The sequence below is a fragment of the Sminthopsis crassicaudata genome, chromosome 4 (genome assembly GCF_048593235.1).
Source record: "Sminthopsis crassicaudata isolate SCR6 chromosome 4, ASM4859323v1, whole genome shotgun sequence".
In the NCBI taxonomy this organism is placed as follows: domain Eukaryota; kingdom Metazoa; phylum Chordata; class Mammalia; order Dasyuromorphia; family Dasyuridae; genus Sminthopsis; species Sminthopsis crassicaudata.
This window is the reverse complement of record NC_133620.1, coordinates 457338002-457357291: the sequence shown is the minus strand read 5'-3', so window position 1 is coordinate 457357291 and position 19290 is coordinate 457338002. Positions and strand designations below refer to the sequence as shown.

The window sequence follows — 19290 nt, the reverse complement described above, 5'->3', positions numbered from 1 at the left end:
TGCTTAGCTAAAGCAGTGTTTATAGAGAAATATGAGTGTGCTCATCAGTATTTAACAGTCAGGTTCTCATCTCTCAAAAATGTATCCACATTCACTTTCAAGATTAATCTGCATTATTTACATTTCAATCTAGAAGATCAACAAAAATCTATTTGTATTGATTTCCAATTTGAAAACAATGGAAACACCTCCATTAGGAATCTTGCTGGCTGATTCTGATAGAAAAATCATCATTGCCATACTATTCCAACATGTTTTTTTTAATAAACATAACTTTAGAACTGGATTGCTCAGATGCATTTTCTGAGGCATGAGCTATTTATACCTATAATAGATAAAAATATATTTTTAATATCAAAGACATAATTTATAAAATTGCTGTTTTGTTTTTTTAATGAAAGTAAGACATTTGAAGTTATGAAATGGACTTTCACCTACTTTTTCATAATCAAAATAAGATCAGAATTGCTTTCAGTTAGAAGTAAAAACTTGATGAGATGTTTTGAATATCAATGCTTGTAACATCAATGTAGAATTTTCAGAATCTAGGACAGTGAATTCTGACAATATTCATTAATTTCAACATAGCAAATTATAAAATCAAAAAATTTGATGCCAGTAAATTAAAAGTTTATAAGATGTATTTTTAAAAGACTTTTTTGTTCCTCCTAGTTTATATTTAGATCAGTAATGACTTTTTTATTATTTTTCTTTATTTACTTGAGTCCAAACTATGGCAAGAGATATATTGAGCTTTTCTTGTTTTTCTTGCTTCAATATAATTTTTCAGTTTTCTATTGGAGGAGAAATTTGATTCAATAGAGTCTAATTAGGGTGCCCGTGCCCCTCTGAAAAATGGTAATTCAATTGAAAACCATTTTGGTCTTTGCAACAATTAACATACTGAAGTGTGCTGGGCTTTTATAGTTAGATCTTTGTTCTTCTGGACCAGTGGATCTGAACCAGTAGATGATAATATCTTATTTACTTGGAGAAACTGTAAGCCATTTGCCACCTATTTCTATTACACTTTCTTTTCAGTTTTCAGAATTTCTTAATTAGGACAAAAGAACTTCTTCTAGAGGAAATATTAGAATATGATACACATGGTGGTGTCCTTTTGATCCTCTGTCGAAGTAGTTCCTAGGGTAGAAAAACATAAGAGAGAATGGTACTGCTTCAATATTTATTCTTTCTCATAATTGTAAAAATAACCATGAACATTTCCACCTGCAGAAGGAGGGTTTTGTTTATTTTTAGATTAAACTGCTCAGTTTCAAATAAGGCATATGTAGATATAGCTACTGGGACTGAAATAGCCTTATATTCCTCTAGAAGAATTAAAAATCAAACACATTAAGAATTTCCAGTTGAAGTATCACAGTTCCTGTTAAATTTTGATCAGAGTTACTAAGACTGGCTTAACATGGCATTACTAATAATTCTAAAATTGTGATTAAATTGTGATTTAAGATTAAATTGTGAGAGATTGTGAGTGTAATATATAATAAGAGAATGTCAACATACAGGGAATGTTGGGTCTTGGTTTCTTGATTTTTCTTATTTTGAGCATTGTTTATGTGTTTTGGCTTTTTAAAACCCTAAATACGATTGTTTTTATACTTGGGAAGTCTATAGTCTATTTTGTGCCAGTTGTATGTATATCCCATGATCTATTTATAAATGTAATCTTCAAAAAATTCAAAAATTTTGAAAAAAATTTGAAAGTATAATCAGTTGTATTTGCCTACAGTCTTTATCTTTTTGAACTCTGAAAAACTGACTTGTTTCGTTTTAGAGTGTGCCAGACTGTGTTTTATATTATTATTTAACCAAGAAAAATGAGAATTATAAAGCCCTAGTAAGAAGAAATTATGGGAAACGCAGAGGAAGAAACCAGGTATGTGTAATCACTGTGTTTAAGAAACTTTGTTTTTCTTTGTGAAAATGTGAAAACTGGATGTTATAGGAATTCACATCAAACCTTAAGTTTAGATACTTAATGCTTGGCCTATTTTTTATTAAATTAGGCTAAGTAGCTTTATATATTTGAAAGATCATATCACCCTTTTCCATTTAGAGTATATTTTTGATTGGTAAATTTATGGGGAAAATCAGTTAATTTGTATAGGGTTTTTTTTTTTTTTTGTTTTTTTTTTAAAGTAACTATTGGGAAATTCCTCTAGTCTAAGCTAGTGAAAGGCCCTGTTCAGCTGTCTTTGTGTGGCTTTTTATTAGGCTTCCTTTGTTGATTCTTCTTTCCTCTCAATGTTGAGGTTTATTGGGCATTTTTCCTGTGTTTGTACTTGGCTCCTCTCTGTAATTCTCTGTGGATTACTTGGCTCAAGGTCACTTTTTGCAATGTTGCCTAAATCAGGTACAAACTTTTCACCCATGTCTTTAATGTTGGGTCCTCTCCACAGCTTCCATAGTGCAATACTAAATTCTTCAGGAAATATTCAGTTTAATTTATCTTCACTTAAAGAAAGATGTTTTAAAGGAGGTATTTGATATTTATGTTAGAGGTGACTCTTCAAAAGTTGGTCTTAATTGACATTTTAAATATTTTTTTCTAGTGTCTGAATAATTCAGTAGTTGTTTATCACTGTCCCTGATATCGAAGAAGAAAGAAAATAAGCTACAAAAAGTTCCTACTTTCAAACAGCTTAGCCTAATAGGAATGACATGGCACATAACACAAATAACACAGTAGAGTAAATGTGGGAGAGGCAAGAAGTGCTGTGAGAGCTCTAAGATGAAGGAAGTTCCTTCTGATTAGTTGTGGGGAGAAAGGAAATCAAGAAAGATTTCTTTGGAGAGAGAGTTCCTTTAGTGGAAGGGGGCTTCAGTACCTGATTGTTTTATTGCTTGAGACATATCTCTCAGAATGGGGCAATTGGGATTCTGTGTTTAATGTGTCTGTTCCTTAAATATGAAAATCAGTTTAATGTAGTAGATAAACTAAATGTATAAGAGAGGTGTTTTTGAGTAGTGACTATTTGTATAATTGTCACCATATTACCAAATGTATTATGAAAGTATTATGGAGTATGTATTAATAGCTTACTACTGTGAGCATTCTAATTGTAATTTTAGGGATCCTAGAACTTGGCCAACTTCTCTTTGTCATCGTATAGCTTTTAACAAAACATTTTGTCTTGAGTTTATGATAAGGTATATTAGAAAGCTGTAGGATAGTGCCCGTAGATATTGAGATAAATGTTATCTATGGAAAATCCATATTTTCATCACAATTAAGTGTTTTAGAGAGCAGAAAGTAATGGTTATCTGCTGGCTAGGTCCTTATCTATCTGAAATTTGCTTTTGAGGTATAAAATGTCTCCTCTTTATTTAACATATGGGGTCAATAATTGAGTGCATTTGGAAATGCTAAGAGTATTTGCCAGAAAGAAGAGCCTGCACTTTGCGGCCTGTCAGAGAGAACTAACTGTAGCACAGAGAACCAGTGAGAACTTGAAGGATAATGGGAAAAGATTGAGGTTATCAGGGAAATGTGTATTCCCCAAAAAGAAGAGACCAACATCTCTGCTGGAAAGCCACTCTGTTGGCCTGGTTGTGAGGTCAGATGTTTAGCTCCAGAAACCAGAGCTCACTGATGTGGGTAGTTGTTCTTTGAGATTAGTGACCATATGGAGGGAGGGAACCAGCCAGAGTTAAGATTTTGAAATTATGGGAAGCAATGGCATCCTTGTACTATTATGTAAAATACTGGTTTTAGTGGAAAACAATTATACATCAAAAAGTGAAAACACCTATTAATGCCCTTTGTTGTCAGCAGCAGATATTTCTTTTTTCAGAGTTGTAAATCATTTAAAGCAGGTGAGGGGCGGGGAATACCCCATCTAACTAGAGGAATCTTTCCCTTTATTTTGTAACAAAGCAAAATCCTCTTCTTATCAAACCTCAATATATGTCTTCTGATTCTGAGTTGACAGACTGATTTTTCTTTCGTGGTACCTTCCTTTGTGGTAGCACTGGTAATTTTATTTTATTTAGAATTTTTTTTCCACAGTATATATGCATGAGTAATTTTTTTTTAATAATATCCCTTGTATTCATTTTTCCAAATTATCCCCCCCCTCCTTCCACTCCCCCCCCCCATGACAGGTAATCCCATACATTTTACATATGTTACAATGTAACCCAGATACAATATATGTGTGTAAATACCATTTTCTTGTTGCACATTAAGTATTAGATTCCAAAGGTATAAGTAACCTGGGTATATAGACAGTAGTTCTAACAGTTTACATTCACTTCCCAGTGTTCCTTCTCTGGGTGTAGTTATTTCTGTCCATCATTAATCAACTGGAAGTGAGTTGGATCTTCTTTATGTTGAAGATTTCCACTTCCATCAGAATACATCCTCATACAGTATTGTTGTTGAAGTGTATAGTGATCTTCTGGTTCTATTCATTTCACTCAGCATCAGTTGATTTAAGTCTCTCCAAGCCTCTCTGTATTCGTCCTGCTGGTCATTTCTTACAGAGCAATAATATTCCACAACATTCATATACCATAATTTACCCAACCATTCTCCAATTGATGGACATCCATTCATTTTCCAGTTTCTAGCCACTACAAAAAGGGCTGCCACAAACATTTTGGCACATACAGGTCCCTTTCTTTCTTTAGTATTTCTTTGGGATATAAGGCCAGTAGTAGCACTGCTGGATCAAAGGGTATGCACAGCTTGATAACTTTTTGGGCATAGTTCCAGATTGCTCTCCAGAATGGCTGGATTCTTTCACAACTCCACCAACAATGTATCAGTGTCCCAGTTTTCCCACATCCCCTCCAACATTCATCGTTATTAGTTCCTGTCATCTTAGCCAATCTGACAGGTGTGTAGTGGTATCTCAGAGTTGTCTTAATTTGCATTTCTCTGATCAGAAGTGATTTGGAACACTCTTTCATATGAGTGGATATAGTTTCAATTTCATCATCTGAGAATTGTCTGTTCATATCCTTTGACCATTTATCAACTGGAGAATGGTTTGATTTCTTATAAATTAGCGTCAGTTTTCTATATATGAATCAAATAGTCTTTTAGCTCTAACATTTTATAAGCTTAGGAAGGTGCTAACACTGACATGCTAGTCAGTAAGGCCTATGTTTTAAAATTGTCTTTCATTAGCAATAAAGCTATTTTGAATTTTCTGTGTTCTCTCAGTCATTTCTTTTTGGCCCCTGTTATGTATTTTTGTGGTGCTTGGCCAGTGCTAAGAAGTTAGTAGGATGATTGTAGAATGTAATTTTTCCTGATCTTAATTGTCCTAATTTCCTCCTGTTTAGGCAGTAGGTAAAAATAAACACTTAGAACAAGAAGCGTCTTCAGCCTATTGCTCAGTTTTCTCAGTCCTCTTCACTCGAAGTTTCTAACTGCTCATTTCCTAGAATGAGAATTTTGACCTCAGGAAGGAATGCAGTGTGATATGTGGAGCGAATAGAGCGTTCGGAAATTGTTTAATCCCTGAGACAGCTTTAGAGTGCACTGGGGAGGGAGAACAGAATTAAGTTTGGAATGGTGACCCCTGATCTGTTTCTTACTAGTATATATTGGATTTGACACAAAGATGACAGCAGGCTAATTAAAACAAGGGTAAAATAAACACACATTTAGGTTTACAAAGAAAAAGTTAGGAAAGGAATCCTCTTGGCCATCCATCTTTCTTACTTGCACTTGGGCAGCTGGATGGGGAATACAAACTGAGATCAGCCTTTTGCCTGTCACAATTTCCAATTTTGTCCCTGCTCCTATTTGTAATGAAAAAAGAAGCATTTCTGTTTTGCCTCTAATTCTCATCTCCTTAGCAGAGTGAGCTCACAAATTCCATTATGTTGGACAGTCATAGATCTTCACATTTTGATAATTTAGACATTTTTCCCAGTTTCCTTTTGAGACACCCAGCAGTCAGGAAGAAACTTAGGGTTAGAGTTTAGCCTTTCCCTTTGTAGCCATTTAACCTCCTCTGAGCCTCCAATTGGAACTGAATTATCTATGTCAGGCTTGTATTGAGGTTTGAATGAGTGTTAAGAAAATGTTTTATAACCTTTATAAGCATCATATCTGTCAGCTGTTATTACAAACAACATGTTAGTTATTAGTAAGACATGTGATGGAGAAGTTGAGTAGATTCCTAAGGCTGATACTGGAGACACATGAATGATGTTCATTTTCCTGTTTTATTGGACCATATAAGAAGAGTTCTTGATGAGATCATTCGTCCATTGATGGATTGAGTAGCCTCAATATTATTATTCACACCTAAAATAAACAGTTTAGCCATTGTGCATGTGAGCTCTCTCTCTCTCTCTCTCTCTCTCTCTCTCTCTCTCTCTCTCTCTCTCTCTCTACTCTCACACACACACACACACACACACACACACACAAACAAACAAATGTGACATTATTGGCTATGCTGGGATCATTTAACTACAATCTGTCTTTAGCCAACTGTTGTCAGCTTTGAAATGAGCAAACACTACTTGGTTGTTTAGCATGACTTTCATTCCTACTTTCAGATTGTACCCCCATGGAAAAAATGCTGTTTTGAAACTCTAGGACCTGAAAGTCAAAAATCTCTGCATCAGCGAGACGAATGATCTGGCACATAATTTTGGTTTGTCCATAAAGCTACAGAATATGGCAATTATCAAAATTGATTTCAAGTTTGATCTAAGCTATGAGTTGGTCCTGGTATAATTACAAAGTAACCGTCCTTAAAGAACTAACTCACATCCCAAATATAATATGTATATTTGGCCACTTATTTTGGTTCTTATTTTGGCTCTCGGAATGACTTTGTCTCTGCTCCTGTGGTGGATAGCTGGGATCCTTGCCCTCTCGACACTGCTCCTGGGAATTCTCCAGCATCTCTCTCTTTGTTACTAATCAAAGTGACTGAAATCTTCACTTTCCCATTTCCTTTTCTGTTGCCATTATAAAGAACCTCAGGGGATCTGTTCTCAGAGGATTCAAAGCAGTCCTCTCTCTGTGTTCTGAGACTTGATCTAGAGGACATGGACCATACGTTTTTCTGTAGAAACAGTTTTACTAATGATAGCACCAAAGCTCAGCTGCAGTTGAGTTTTCGTGAACTTTGCTGGGCTACTCTTAACAAATTCATAACATCTTTTTCGTTTTATGTCCTTTGGGAAATGAGTGCTGAGCTCCAAACAGAGTTTTAGAAGTTAATCTTTTGGTGAGTTGGAGGACTGTTAGCATTGAATTTTTCCTTTCTACCCCTGAAGAGTTCTTCCATTAGCATCATTTATCCAGAAATGTAGTTTGATTATCTGAGGAATATTTTGACTTTTGTGTCAGTTTTTAATCACTGGTATGTTACTATAAAATAAGCTATTATAAACACCTGCAAAGCCAATAGGTAGGTGCACTGATAGAGGACCATAATCCTGCACAAACTTAGGGATAAGCATTGTTTTTCATGGTTTTACAAATAAAGAAATCAAGGTGCAAACCATGAGTAACCATTTAGTAAACTCTTACTTAATAAAGGGAGAAGAAAGGATGTGTTTCAAACAGCAGTTTGCAGGTACCCAGAGGAAAGAGAAGCTATTTTATTATCCATATTAAAGAGAGTAAGAAGAAGGGGTGTGTGTGTGTTGACAATTGAATGATTATAAAGAAGAAAAAGGGAAAAAAAGGTTTAATTAATAAGATATCACTTTAAAAGTATTCTCTCATTGAGTCATTTTTCAGGATCCCTTGAGAGTTTTCTTGGCAGAGAGACTGGAATGGTTTGTCATTTCCTTCTTCAACTCATTTTACAGATGAGGAAACTGAGGCAAATAAGTTGTTCAGGGTCACAGCTAATAAGCATCTGAGACCAGATTTGAACTCATGAAGTTGAGTCCAGTGCTTTATCAATTGCACCTATTTGCCTCCAGTAAAGTACAATAAAATGAAAAAAGTTTTACAATTAAGTTGTTGAGAGTTTAAGTACTGGATGAAACAAATTAAATGATTGGGAGTTGTAGTAGCAATTTTCACTTTACAAAAACAACAACTGTTGTTTGCTTGCATTTTGTTCTCTTTCTTTATTTTTTTTCCTGAGGCTGGAGTTAAGTGACTTGCCCAGGGTCACACAGCTAGGAAACGTTAAGTGTCTGAGACCAGATTTGAACTTGCGTCCTCCTGAGTTCAAGGCTGGTGCTCTTCATTTTGTTTTCTTATTTTTCTTTTTGATCTGATTTTCCTTGTGCAGCATTATAATTGTGGAAATATGTATAGAAGAATTACACAGGTTTTACATATATTGAATGATTTGCCATCTGGGGGAGAGATGGGGGCGGGGTAAGAGGAGAAAAAAATTTAGAACACAAGGTTTTGCCATGGTGGGTGTTGAAAACTATGCATATATTTTGAAGATAAATAATAATTTTTTAAATTATTAATTAAAATAAAAAAATTTTAAAAGCAATAAAAAACAAAGTTTACTTTTCAAACTCTGACTGCAATGCCAAATAGAATTGTGTACTTATGTAGTTGTCAGTCTTCTTGATTTCACAGCAGAAGTCTCTAGTTGAGGGATCTGCCAAAGCTAGAGTGTGCTCTGCTGCCATACCAGCCAATCAGGCTGAATTCAGTGGGGATTACCCCAAATAACTCTTGGAGGTTAGAGACTTGAATATGAGATTGGCAATTCTTCCTTGGGCAGCTTAAGTGGAAAGATGACACAATTTCCTGGAATAAATATGTTGCTGGGTTAAGATTGACTTCTTGGAGCTACGTGATGTTACTGCCCTGGTTCTGTTTTGTTCCCTTTCCTTTAGATGTGACCCTAGCCCCTGCACCCTGATGTAGATTAGGAATTTTGAATGACCCGATGAGTACACAGATATATTGCTCATTGAAGCTCTCTTGTTGGAGCTCTCATTTTAAGCTGCTGATAGTGCCCTGTGTGAGAGTGACTGCAGAGGAGCCTCCATCCTTTCTGCTGTAGAGTCTCATGAAATTCAAGAAGGGGAAGTTGTTGGTGTTTTGTTGTGTCAGCTTCTTCTTGAGATAGGCTTTATGCATCCAGGAGCACTGATGGAAGGACTTTTAAGTGTCCTCCATGACTTGTGGATTTACCCCAGTCTCAAGGTGCGGCCCAACTTGTTTGTAGAATAGCTCTCCGTTGCCAGTAGAGATACACAACCACTATGAACATCTCAGTACTTGGGAAACAAAATCATTTAGCAACATGTGGATGTTGTATATTCTTATATACATTATTAGTGTCATAAATGAACATAGCTTCCCTTTCTGTCTAGGGCAGCCTCCTACTTAAAGTTTCTCAGTGCTTAGATGGAATTAGCCTGCCCTCTGCCCAGGGCACTGTTTTGTGAGCCTCTACTGCTTTGAGGTATGCAGCTTTGAAGCCTCTCTTCTTGGGTCAGAATATTTTTTCCAGATTAAACACTCACACTAGTGCTCTTCCTTGGTTTCTTTCCTTCATTAGAGTTAGTTGGTCCTTTGCTATAAAACAAATAGCCCAATTTTATTTTCTGCAGTTTTCTCAAAGTGTATTTCCTCACTTTATTGTGACCGACTGGTACTGCTCTCAAGGAATCTTTTGAAAAGAGTCAGTAATTCCCTGTCTATCTTTCTTCTAGTACAGTGGACAGTTTCTCCTCCAAAAATGACTAGTTTGGGAAATGATTTCTGTCAATGACTGGGAATTACTTCACTTCCCATTTCCTTTTCTGCTACTATTAGAACCTCAGGGGCTCTCTTAACTGAGATGCAGGGCAGTCCTCTTTTCTCTGTTGAGACTCACTGTAGAGGAAATGAAAAGAATGGAAATAATTTTATCAGTGACGAGACCAATGGTTAGCTGCAGTTGAGTTTATATGAACTTTGCTAGCCTACTCTCTGCATGCTTTAGTGGAAACTATTGGAAACTTAGTGCTGAGTTCCAGTTCAGCTTTTGGAACTCATTGCGATTGCATGATTGCCAGGACTGAATTTTTCCTTCCTCCTCTTTCCCCCTTGTGTCCCTGAAGAGTTTTTTCATCACTACCATTTATCCAGAAATGCGTTTTGGTCAACTGAGGAATGAGGTGCTAGTGAAATAAAAGAACTATAGGAGCATTGTAGACAAAGTAATAACCAATTAGCCATAAAGATTTTGTAGGAAGTGTCATCTAGTTACTAGAGCAATGATTAATACGGGCCAAAATTTTTCTTCCACTGCTGTGGGTCACAGCCTGCACAGTTCTGGGTGCTTGATCCCTGCAGTAGTCACTGATCTGAAATATTTAGAAGTCTTACAACGTGCAGAAGATATTGAAGAAACGGAAGAACAAGAAACTGGTGAAAATGCAAATACCAAAACTCATCAATAAATTCTTCAGTTTTCATAGTTCTTCAAGAAAGATTGAATGGTTTAGTGCAAGCTTCTACTGTATACATTGAGAGTTTGTCAAAAGATGTTAAGTTACATGTGAATGTCTTCAAAAAAACTTCTGGTGAAGTGTCCACCAGTACAAGCCAAGTTCTCTGAGGAAGTTCATGTTTTTTAGAGAAAGTGTGCTGTTCTTTACCAGATCCTTTTTGAGAATAGAAGGTGAAATCTTCAGTGCAATTTAATGAACTTAGAGAGAAACAATGTGAGTAGAAAACAGTTGAAGAGATTTCAGAGGAAATGGAAGGAGAAGTTATGTTTAAATAGGAGAAAAAAGATGATGAAAAAGGAAGACCCAAAAGGAATTCCCAAGTCTTAGCTGACTGACTGGTTTCTAAAATGTTGAACTGCTTAGTGATATGGTTCAGAAACATGATGAACCCATTCTTAAGCACTTTAAAGATACTAAAGCAAAGGTCTCAGATGCTGGCCAAACATGAGTTTTACATCAGAATTTCACTTTGAACCCAATGAATATTTCACAAATGAGATATCGAAAAAGACAACTATCACAGTTGATCATCACACAATTTTCTTGTTGCTATGTACAATGTTCTTTTCATTCTACTCACTTCTCTTAGCATTAGTTCATGCAAGTCTTTCCAGACTCTTGAATTCAGCCTGCTGATCATTTCTTATAGAACAATAATATTCTATTACATTCATATATCACAGCTTATTCAGCCATTCCTCAACTGATGGACACCCACTCAGTTTCTAATTCCTTGCCACTAAAAAAAGGGCATGGTTCCAAATTGCTCTACAGAATGATTAGATCAGTTCACAACTCCACCAACAGTGCATGAGTGTTCCAGTTTTCCCACATCCCTTCCAACATTTATCATTATCTTTTCCTGTCATCTTGGCCAATTTGAGAGGTATGAAGGGATATCTCAGCATTTTCTTAATTTGCCTTTTTCTAATCAATAGTACTTTAGAGCATTTTTTTTCCCATATGATTAGAAATGACTTTATTTTTTCCAGCAATTTTTGTCAAATAGTGAGTTCTTATTCCAGAAGTTTGAGTCTTTGGATTTGTCAGACACCAGTTTACTGTAGTCATTAACTATTGTGACTTGTGAACTTAACCTATTCCACTGATCCACTCTTCTGTTTCTTACGCAGTACCAAATGTGTGTTCCCCTTCCCCCCCTCCCCCCAGGCTGGGGTTAAGTGACTTGCCCAGGGTCACACAGTTAGGAAGTGTTAAGTGTCTGAGATCAGATTTGAACTCGGGTCCTCCTGAATTCAAGGCTGGTGCTCTATCCATTGTGCCACCTAGCTGCCCCAGTACCAAATGTTTTTGATGCTCACTGTTTTATAATATATTATTAGATCTAGTACAACTAGGCTACCTTTGTTTGCATTTCCCCCCACCCCATTAATTCCCTAGAAATTCTTGACCTTTTGTTCTTTAATTTTTGTGTAGGTACCATGAACTGCTGAGAAAAAGGTATATTTCTATCCCCATTCCATTTTCTCCAAAGGTCTTACATATCTAATTTTTCTGAAAGTCCCCTTACTTCCTTAACTCCTTTCTTTTTTACTTTGTGGTTAGGTTTATCTAGTTCTGATAGAGGGAGGTTGATCCCCCACTAGTATAGTTTTGCTGTTTATTTCTTCTTGCAACTCACCTACAAATTTGGATGATATGCTAAATTTCTTGGTGCTTATATGTTTATTATCAATATTACTTCATTATTTATGCTACCTTTTAGCAGCATGTAGTTCCCTTCTTATCTCTTTTAATTTGATCTATTTTTGCTTTTGTTTGATCTGAGATCAGGACCATTATCCTTACCTTTTTTTTTTAATTATTATTTTATTTTTTAACTTCAGCTGAAGCGTAATAAATTTTCCTCCCAGTCTTTTACCTTTACTCTGTATGTATCTCTCTGCTTCAAATGTGTTTCTTGTAAACAACATATTGTAGGATTCTGGGTTTTAATCTACTCTGCTATGGGAGAGTTTGTCCCATTTGCATTCACAATTAAAATTACTAACTATGTCTCACTATTTTTCCCAAGTTATACTTTTCTCTCTCCTTTTACCCTTGCCTTTCTCCAGTGGTTTGCTTCTGACCACCACTTCCCTCTGAATCTGCCCTATCATTTTTCAGCCTTTCCCCCTTTTTATCCCTTCCCCTTTCTACTTCTGCCCTCCCTTCAATTAGCTTCCCTCTTTCCTTTCCCCTTCTACTTCCTTGTAAGGTGAGACAATTTTTGTACCAAACTTAAGTCCTTAAGTCCTTTTTTGAACCAAATTAAATGAGATTAATGTTCAAACAATGCTCATCCTGTTCCTTTTTCCCCCCTCAACTTAATAGGTTTTTTGTTCCTCTTTATGTGATACAATTTATTCCATTTTACCTCCCTTTTCCTCTTCTCCTAGTACAATCCCCCTGCTACCCCTAATTTCTTTATTGTATCATCACATTGAAGTCAATTCATACCTACACCCTCTAAGTATACCCCTTCCAGTAATCCTGATAGAGAATCAATTCTCCAGAATTACAAGTATCATTTTCCCAAGTAAGAAATGTATGGATGTAAACATTTTAACCGTTAAAAAATTGTTTATTCTTTCTTCTCTTTTTGCCTTCTTAGTTTCTCTTGAGTCTTATTTTTGAAGATCAAATTTTCTCCTCAGCTTTGGTAGGATTGAAAATAATTGAAATTCTCTTACTTCATTTTCCCCTGAAAGATAATATTTAGTTTTGCTGGGTAGTTGATTCTTGGCTGTTGTTCAAGCTCTTTTGCCTTCTAGAGTATCATATTCCAGGCCTTTTGATCCTTCAAAGTGGAAGCTGCTAGGTCCTAGATAATCCTGATTGTGGCTCTTTGATATTTGAATTATTTCTGGCTGACTGCTTGTAGTATTTTCTCCTTGATTTGATAATTCTGAAATTTAGCTATAGTATTTCTTGGAGTTTTGATTTTGGAGTCTCTTTCAGGGGGTGATTAGTGGATTCTTTCAAAAACTATTTTACCCTCTAGTTCTAGGACATCAGGACAGTGTTTATTGTTGTATGATGTCCATGCTCTTTTTTTTCCATTATGGGATGGTGATAGTGCAGTCATTTTAATATTGTCTCTTCTGGATCATTTTTCTAGTTCAGTTGTTTTTCCAATGAGGTGTTTTAGATTTTCTTTTTTCTTTCTTTCTTTTCTTGTTGTTGTTGTTGTTGTTGTTGTTGTTGTTTTGTTTCACTAATTCTTGATGTCTTATTGAGTCACTTCCATTTGTCCAATTCTAATTTTTGGAGAATTATTTTCTTCATTTAGTTTTTTAACCTCCTTTTGCATTTGTTCAATTGTACTTTTAAAGGAGTTTTGTTCAGTGAATTTTTTTTTCCATTTTGTCAATTCTGTTTTTGAAAGAATTGTTTTTTTTTTTTCCTATTTCACCAAATTTATTCTTTGAAAAGTTTTTTCTTCAGTATATTTTTCCCCCCTCATTTCATCAAGTTTATCTTTTAAGAAGTTTTCTTCAGTCAGTTTCTCTGTTTCCTTTTCTGTACTATTGGTTTTTTCTCCCAAACTTTTATATTTCTTCTGGATAGTACCCATTTCTTTTCCCCATTTTTCTTCTCTTTCTCTTTTTCTTTTGCACAGGGAGAGGGGCCTTTCATTGCCTGTGCTTGACTGGACTGGGGCTGAGGTTGGTGGTCCTTAGGCTTTCCACTGCACTAGGTGGTTCTGGCCAAGTCTGGGGTCTGAGGCTCATAGTTTACTTTTTATAGTTACGTTTTTCTGAGCCAGGACAGAATAACCAGCACTGTTGGATTTTGGCAAAGAGGCTCCTACTAGATTCCTCATGCCAGGCTTCCCTTCACTGGGCTTCCCTGTGCTGTGCCTGCCGCGGATGTGTTCCTCCCTGCCCAGTGAGAAAGCTCTTTTCCTGATATCTTTCCAAGATATTTTAAGTTGGAAAATTATTACATTCTGAATGTTTATGGGTTCTGTCACTCCAATATCTGTTCAGAAGCTTGATCCAGTGTTGATTTTGAGGAAAGCTGGGTAGGGTTAAGGCAGTGTCCAGTCCATTCTCTATCATCTTGATTCCACCCTACAACTTGTCTTTATTTCATTTATACTGATAGTCATCATTGATATTGGTGATCTCCCATGTTGAGAGAATCCCTCCATTCCATGAATGGACTTCAGGTGCAAAGTAACTGCCAATTTGGTAAAGTTGATGGAATATCTAAAAGCTATAACATTCTTAGAATTGTCTTTACTTGTTTTGTTCTGCTCACTGCTCAACCAAAAAGACTGAATAAGACCAAGAATAATTTTGTATTTTCCTTTGTTTTGTGGGTTGCTGTGACCAATAAATTTACCACTCGGTGACTAGATAGCTTGTGAGGAACCTCTATATATTTTAAGTAAGCGATAGGTTTTTTTTTTCAGTATAGTGCCTGCCAGATATGGAGGGAATGTAAGGAAAAGAGATTGCTTTTCATATTATAGACAATGGCAAACCAGTTTTTGGACATGATTATGACATGATCATACTATTACCTTTAAAAGGTTAGCCTATGTAGAGAGTGTATTGTGAAAAGAAAAGGGACTAGAAAGAGACCACTTAGGAGGCTAGCATAAAAATCTGTGTGAGAGGTACTGAGGGCTCGAGGTAGGATTGTCAGTGACAATAGGTAGACAGTTTGGGACATCGATGTATGCTATTGGTTACTAGGTAAGATGAATGTGGAGGAAGAATACAGACTACTGGAAAAACACCAGAAAGCATGTCCCTTACAGATAATAATTCAGAAATATATATATTTTTCCCCATATACACAGGCTAACATGTTATTAAGATCTGAGCAAAATAAAGATAAATCCTATATAGAAAAGTAATTGTTAGGGGAATATTACAATGTTTTAACTCACATTATTGCTTCTAAAGCATATAAGTATAACTCTTAATATTATGGCACCTTTATGTACTTAAAACAGCCTAGCAAACATATTAAAACTTAAACCTGATTGTCCTGATTTGTTTCAGGTTTTCTTTTTAAAGAATTCCTTCTGCCAATGTTTTCTTTCTTTTTATTGAAAACTTTGAACCTAAATTGTCTTCACTTAGAATATACATCTGTAACAAATGCTGAGTCATCCTGATTGTATGTACACACACACACACACACACACACACACAACTGTACCTAAGTTAAGCCCCACATTCCTGATATTATTTTATAACATCTTGAGTCCTTGGTTTACTTCTATTTTTTTTCTTTTTCAAATGTAGTATCTCCCTTACTTTTCTTTGAATTTGACTTAAAAGAAAACAAAATTGAGTTGCACATAAAAATGGAGGCAGAATATTATGTTGAAAAGATTGATGGACTTAGAACCAAGACTTCACATTCCATCTCTGATGGTAACTAAGTGACTATGAGCTAATCATTTAAGTCCTCAATTTCCTCATAAGAATTGGATTTAATAATAGCAATGGTATCCATCTCTTAGGGTGATTATCTCAAATGCAATAATGCAAGTAGAAAACTTTGCCAGCATTAAGGAGCTATATAAATGTCAGCTCTTAGTAGAAAGAACTTTATGATAGAGCTATCTAGGAGTTATTTCATTAAAATGTAAGTGACCCATCACTGTATTTTTTCAGGCAGAGAATAAATGACCAGCTATCTAGCATGTTGTAGAAGAAATTCTAACATTTCTTGGAATGTTAGAATAAATAGTTTTAAGATTAAACTTTAAGAATCTATAAATCTATTGCTGGTCAGTTGAGTGGACTCTTAATTTAAATTTGCTACAATCTCCCTAGATTCAATTTTTTATTATACATTTTAATTAATTAACAGTAAATCTGGCTATGTTTTGGGGAGGAGAGACAGAATAAATGTTATTAAAGAGAAATAGTCAACTTACCTATTTTTATAGTACAGTTTTGTGTAAGACCTTACCATTACCCAAATCCAAGAGTAGTTGCATAAGCAAATTAAAATCATTGCTTAGAATTTACTAAGTTGCGCGTGCTCTCTCTCTCTCTTTCTTTTTTTTTTAAAGCATAGTAAACTACAGTATTGTGAATGATTTTCAAATATAGTTTCATCTTTGATTGCTTGACTTTTTCCCAAAAGGCAGTGGTGTTGTGGCAAACAATTTAATGGCTTTGATTTGTTAGTAGACAAGAATAATTTTTATAGTATATGAATTTGGCTTCATAAATATTTAGAACCCAGAAGACCCTGTTAGTGACAGTTTTAGAGAAGAAAAGTCTTGCCTGTTTGGAGATAAAATGGAAGGAACACAAGTGAGCAACTTACTCAAAGTCACACAACTTGACCTTGCAAGAGAACTCGTATAAAGACTACAGATTTTTTCTTGCATGCCAGTTATTGCCATTTTCATGTATTTTTAAAATACTATTTTTACTTTTACTTTCCTTTGAATATTAAGTATATTGTTTACTTTTTTTTTTAAATATGAACTTGCAGTAGAATAGGTTTCAGCTCCATTTAGCTTTTTCTTTGTCCTATTGTTCCCTGAGTATTTACCAGATCTTCAAATAAAGCAGCGCTTTTTTTTTTTTTTTTTTTTTTTTTTTTTTTTTTTTTTTGGCAAGTCCCACAAAGAGAAGAGATATGAGCACAAACTGAGGCCCAGACTTGGCCTGTTTAAGGGTTCAAGGACCAGTTTCCTTTAGTATGTAGATTCCCCTCCTCAGGTTGCCTACAGAGTGATGACCAAGTCACCACCAGTCTTGAAGGCCATATAAGTCATAAAGGGTGCAGTGCCTAATCTGCTTCCGTGGGAGAAGAGAAATCTCCTTCACACAAGGGAACCAGTCACAAATAAATGGCTATCTTACAAAATTCTGTGTGTCCAAAGGGCTATAAAGTTGTGCCTACCCTTTGATCCCAGCAATAACATTATTATGGTTATATTCTGAAGAGATTGAAGAAAAAAGAATAGGACAGCTATTTTTTGTGGTAGCAAAGAATTGGAAAATTGAAAGGATGCTCCTCAATTGATGAATGGCTGAACAAGTTATAGAATGTGATTGTGATGGAATACTGTTGTGCTGGAAGAAAAAAAGGGAACAGTTTTCAGAAAAACCTGGGAAAACTTAACTGAGTCGATCTAAAATGAAGTGAGTCAGACTAGAAGAATATCATATACAGTAATAGTAATATTTTTAAAATATTTAATCTTTTCCAATTTTTAACATTAATCTTTTAAAATTGTGAATCCCAAATTCTTTCTTCTCCCCACTCATTGCAAAGATAAGCAATCTGATGTAGGTTGTACATGTGCAGTCATACAAAATATTGCCAAATTAGTCCCCTCCCCCCCCAAAAAAAAAGGAAGAAAGAAAAGAACCTTTTAAAAAGTAAGCTTTAATGTGCAGTCAGATTCTATCATTTTTATTCCCCTCTGGGAGGAAGATATCATGAGTCCTTTGAAATTGCCTTAGATCATGGTATTGTTGAGAATAGGTAAGTCATTCATAGTTGATCATAACATCATCTTGCTGTTACTGTATACAGTGTTTTCCTGTTTCTCTTCATTTACTTTGCATCAGTTCATGTAAGTCCTCCCAGGTTTTTTGTGAAATCATCCTGTTCATCATTTCTTATAATACTTTGTGATGACAGAAGCACCACACATAAAAAAGTTGTGCTTCTAATTTGGGCTGAAACAGTATCTGCTATCACAAAGGGTGTTTTGTAGTGATTTGTTCTTTAACTTATCTGACAAGTCTTGGGTTTTGTTCCAGTTTTAAACAGATATCTTTCCTTCCTTAGCAGTACTCGTATCTTACATATCTTATATATCTTATAAGTTGATAGACCAGAAAACCAATTACATATTTGGCATTAACATTTGAATCTCAGAGTTTAAATTTTTCTTTAAAAAAAAAAAAAAATCCATCTTTGAACATTCAGTCAAATTTGCTTTCCTAGGAAAAGAAAGAGTATGAAAAAAGGCAGCCACAGTAGAATAATCATCCTTAATTTTCTCTCTCCAGTAATATCTCAATAACCTTAAAAAAAAGTCATTTTATCTTGTGAAAGTAAATTAAAATCTGATAATGTAATTCACAGTAGTGGATGTTTGGTAAACTCTTACTCCATTGGGGACTAAATGGTTTGTTTGACTGTTTTGCTCCGCTTTCTTTTAGAATTAAATTTGGCATCCTTTTGACTCATTCTTTGACTATTGGCTAAGGACAAACAAGACTAAAACAACTGAAATTCTTATTTACCTCAGCAAAATTTGTGTTTTATACATTGCTTTTTTTTCTGAGTTATCCTTCTTGACTGATCTGCTGTGGAGCAGAGCTGAAGTCTCAGCAGTCACATTTTAGTGGTGGTGGAGCACTGGATCTGGAGAGTTTGGTAGTCCTTCCCATTGACCTGCCTATACTCACAGAGTGAGCCGAGCCAGAACTTCTTTTTGATAGTTACTTAGTCTCGCGGTCCATGAAAAGAGGAGCAGACATTCTAATACCTGTGAACTTCTGGATATTGTGAGGAAAGGCCCTTATACACATTGAACCAGCCTGGGTCCTTGGGCACATCACGGGGCCTGCCCAAGTTCCCACTTTAGCAGGGAGACTGACTGATGGGTTGAAATATTGGTTTTGTCATTGGTAAGGCAGGCGAGGTGCCAACATTGGTAGTTCCTAGAGACCTTCCTACTGGCCTCCTTTTTTCTCAGCCACCATTATTTGTCCCTTTGTCTTGATCTCCACATAATGTGGAGTGTAAAGGGCTAGAACTGAGCAAATGCACTTGGATAAAGGAGTACATGAGACTAATTGCCAGTTGGACAATTCTCTATTAACATGTTTGAAAGTTGACCCTCCCCAACTATTCTGTGCT

At 35.5% G+C, this 19290-nt stretch overlaps 1 protein-coding gene across 16 annotated transcripts in view; it reads left to right on the top strand.

The window, feature by feature from the left end:
* NCOR1 (nuclear receptor corepressor 1) overlaps positions 1–19290 on the top strand; it is a 165580-nt gene that overhangs the window by 79797 nt on the left and 66493 nt on the right. For all 16 annotated transcript variants that reach the window (XR_012481479.1, XM_074263926.1, XM_074263934.1 and 13 more), the window contains one exon: positions 1799–1900. Coding sequence is in view for 15 of the 16 variants with exons in the window: in XM_074263926.1 (XP_074120027.1) it covers positions 1799–1900 (102 nt within the window). In the remaining variant the exon portion in view is untranslated. The remainder of the gene's footprint in view (positions 1–1798; positions 1901–19290) is intronic.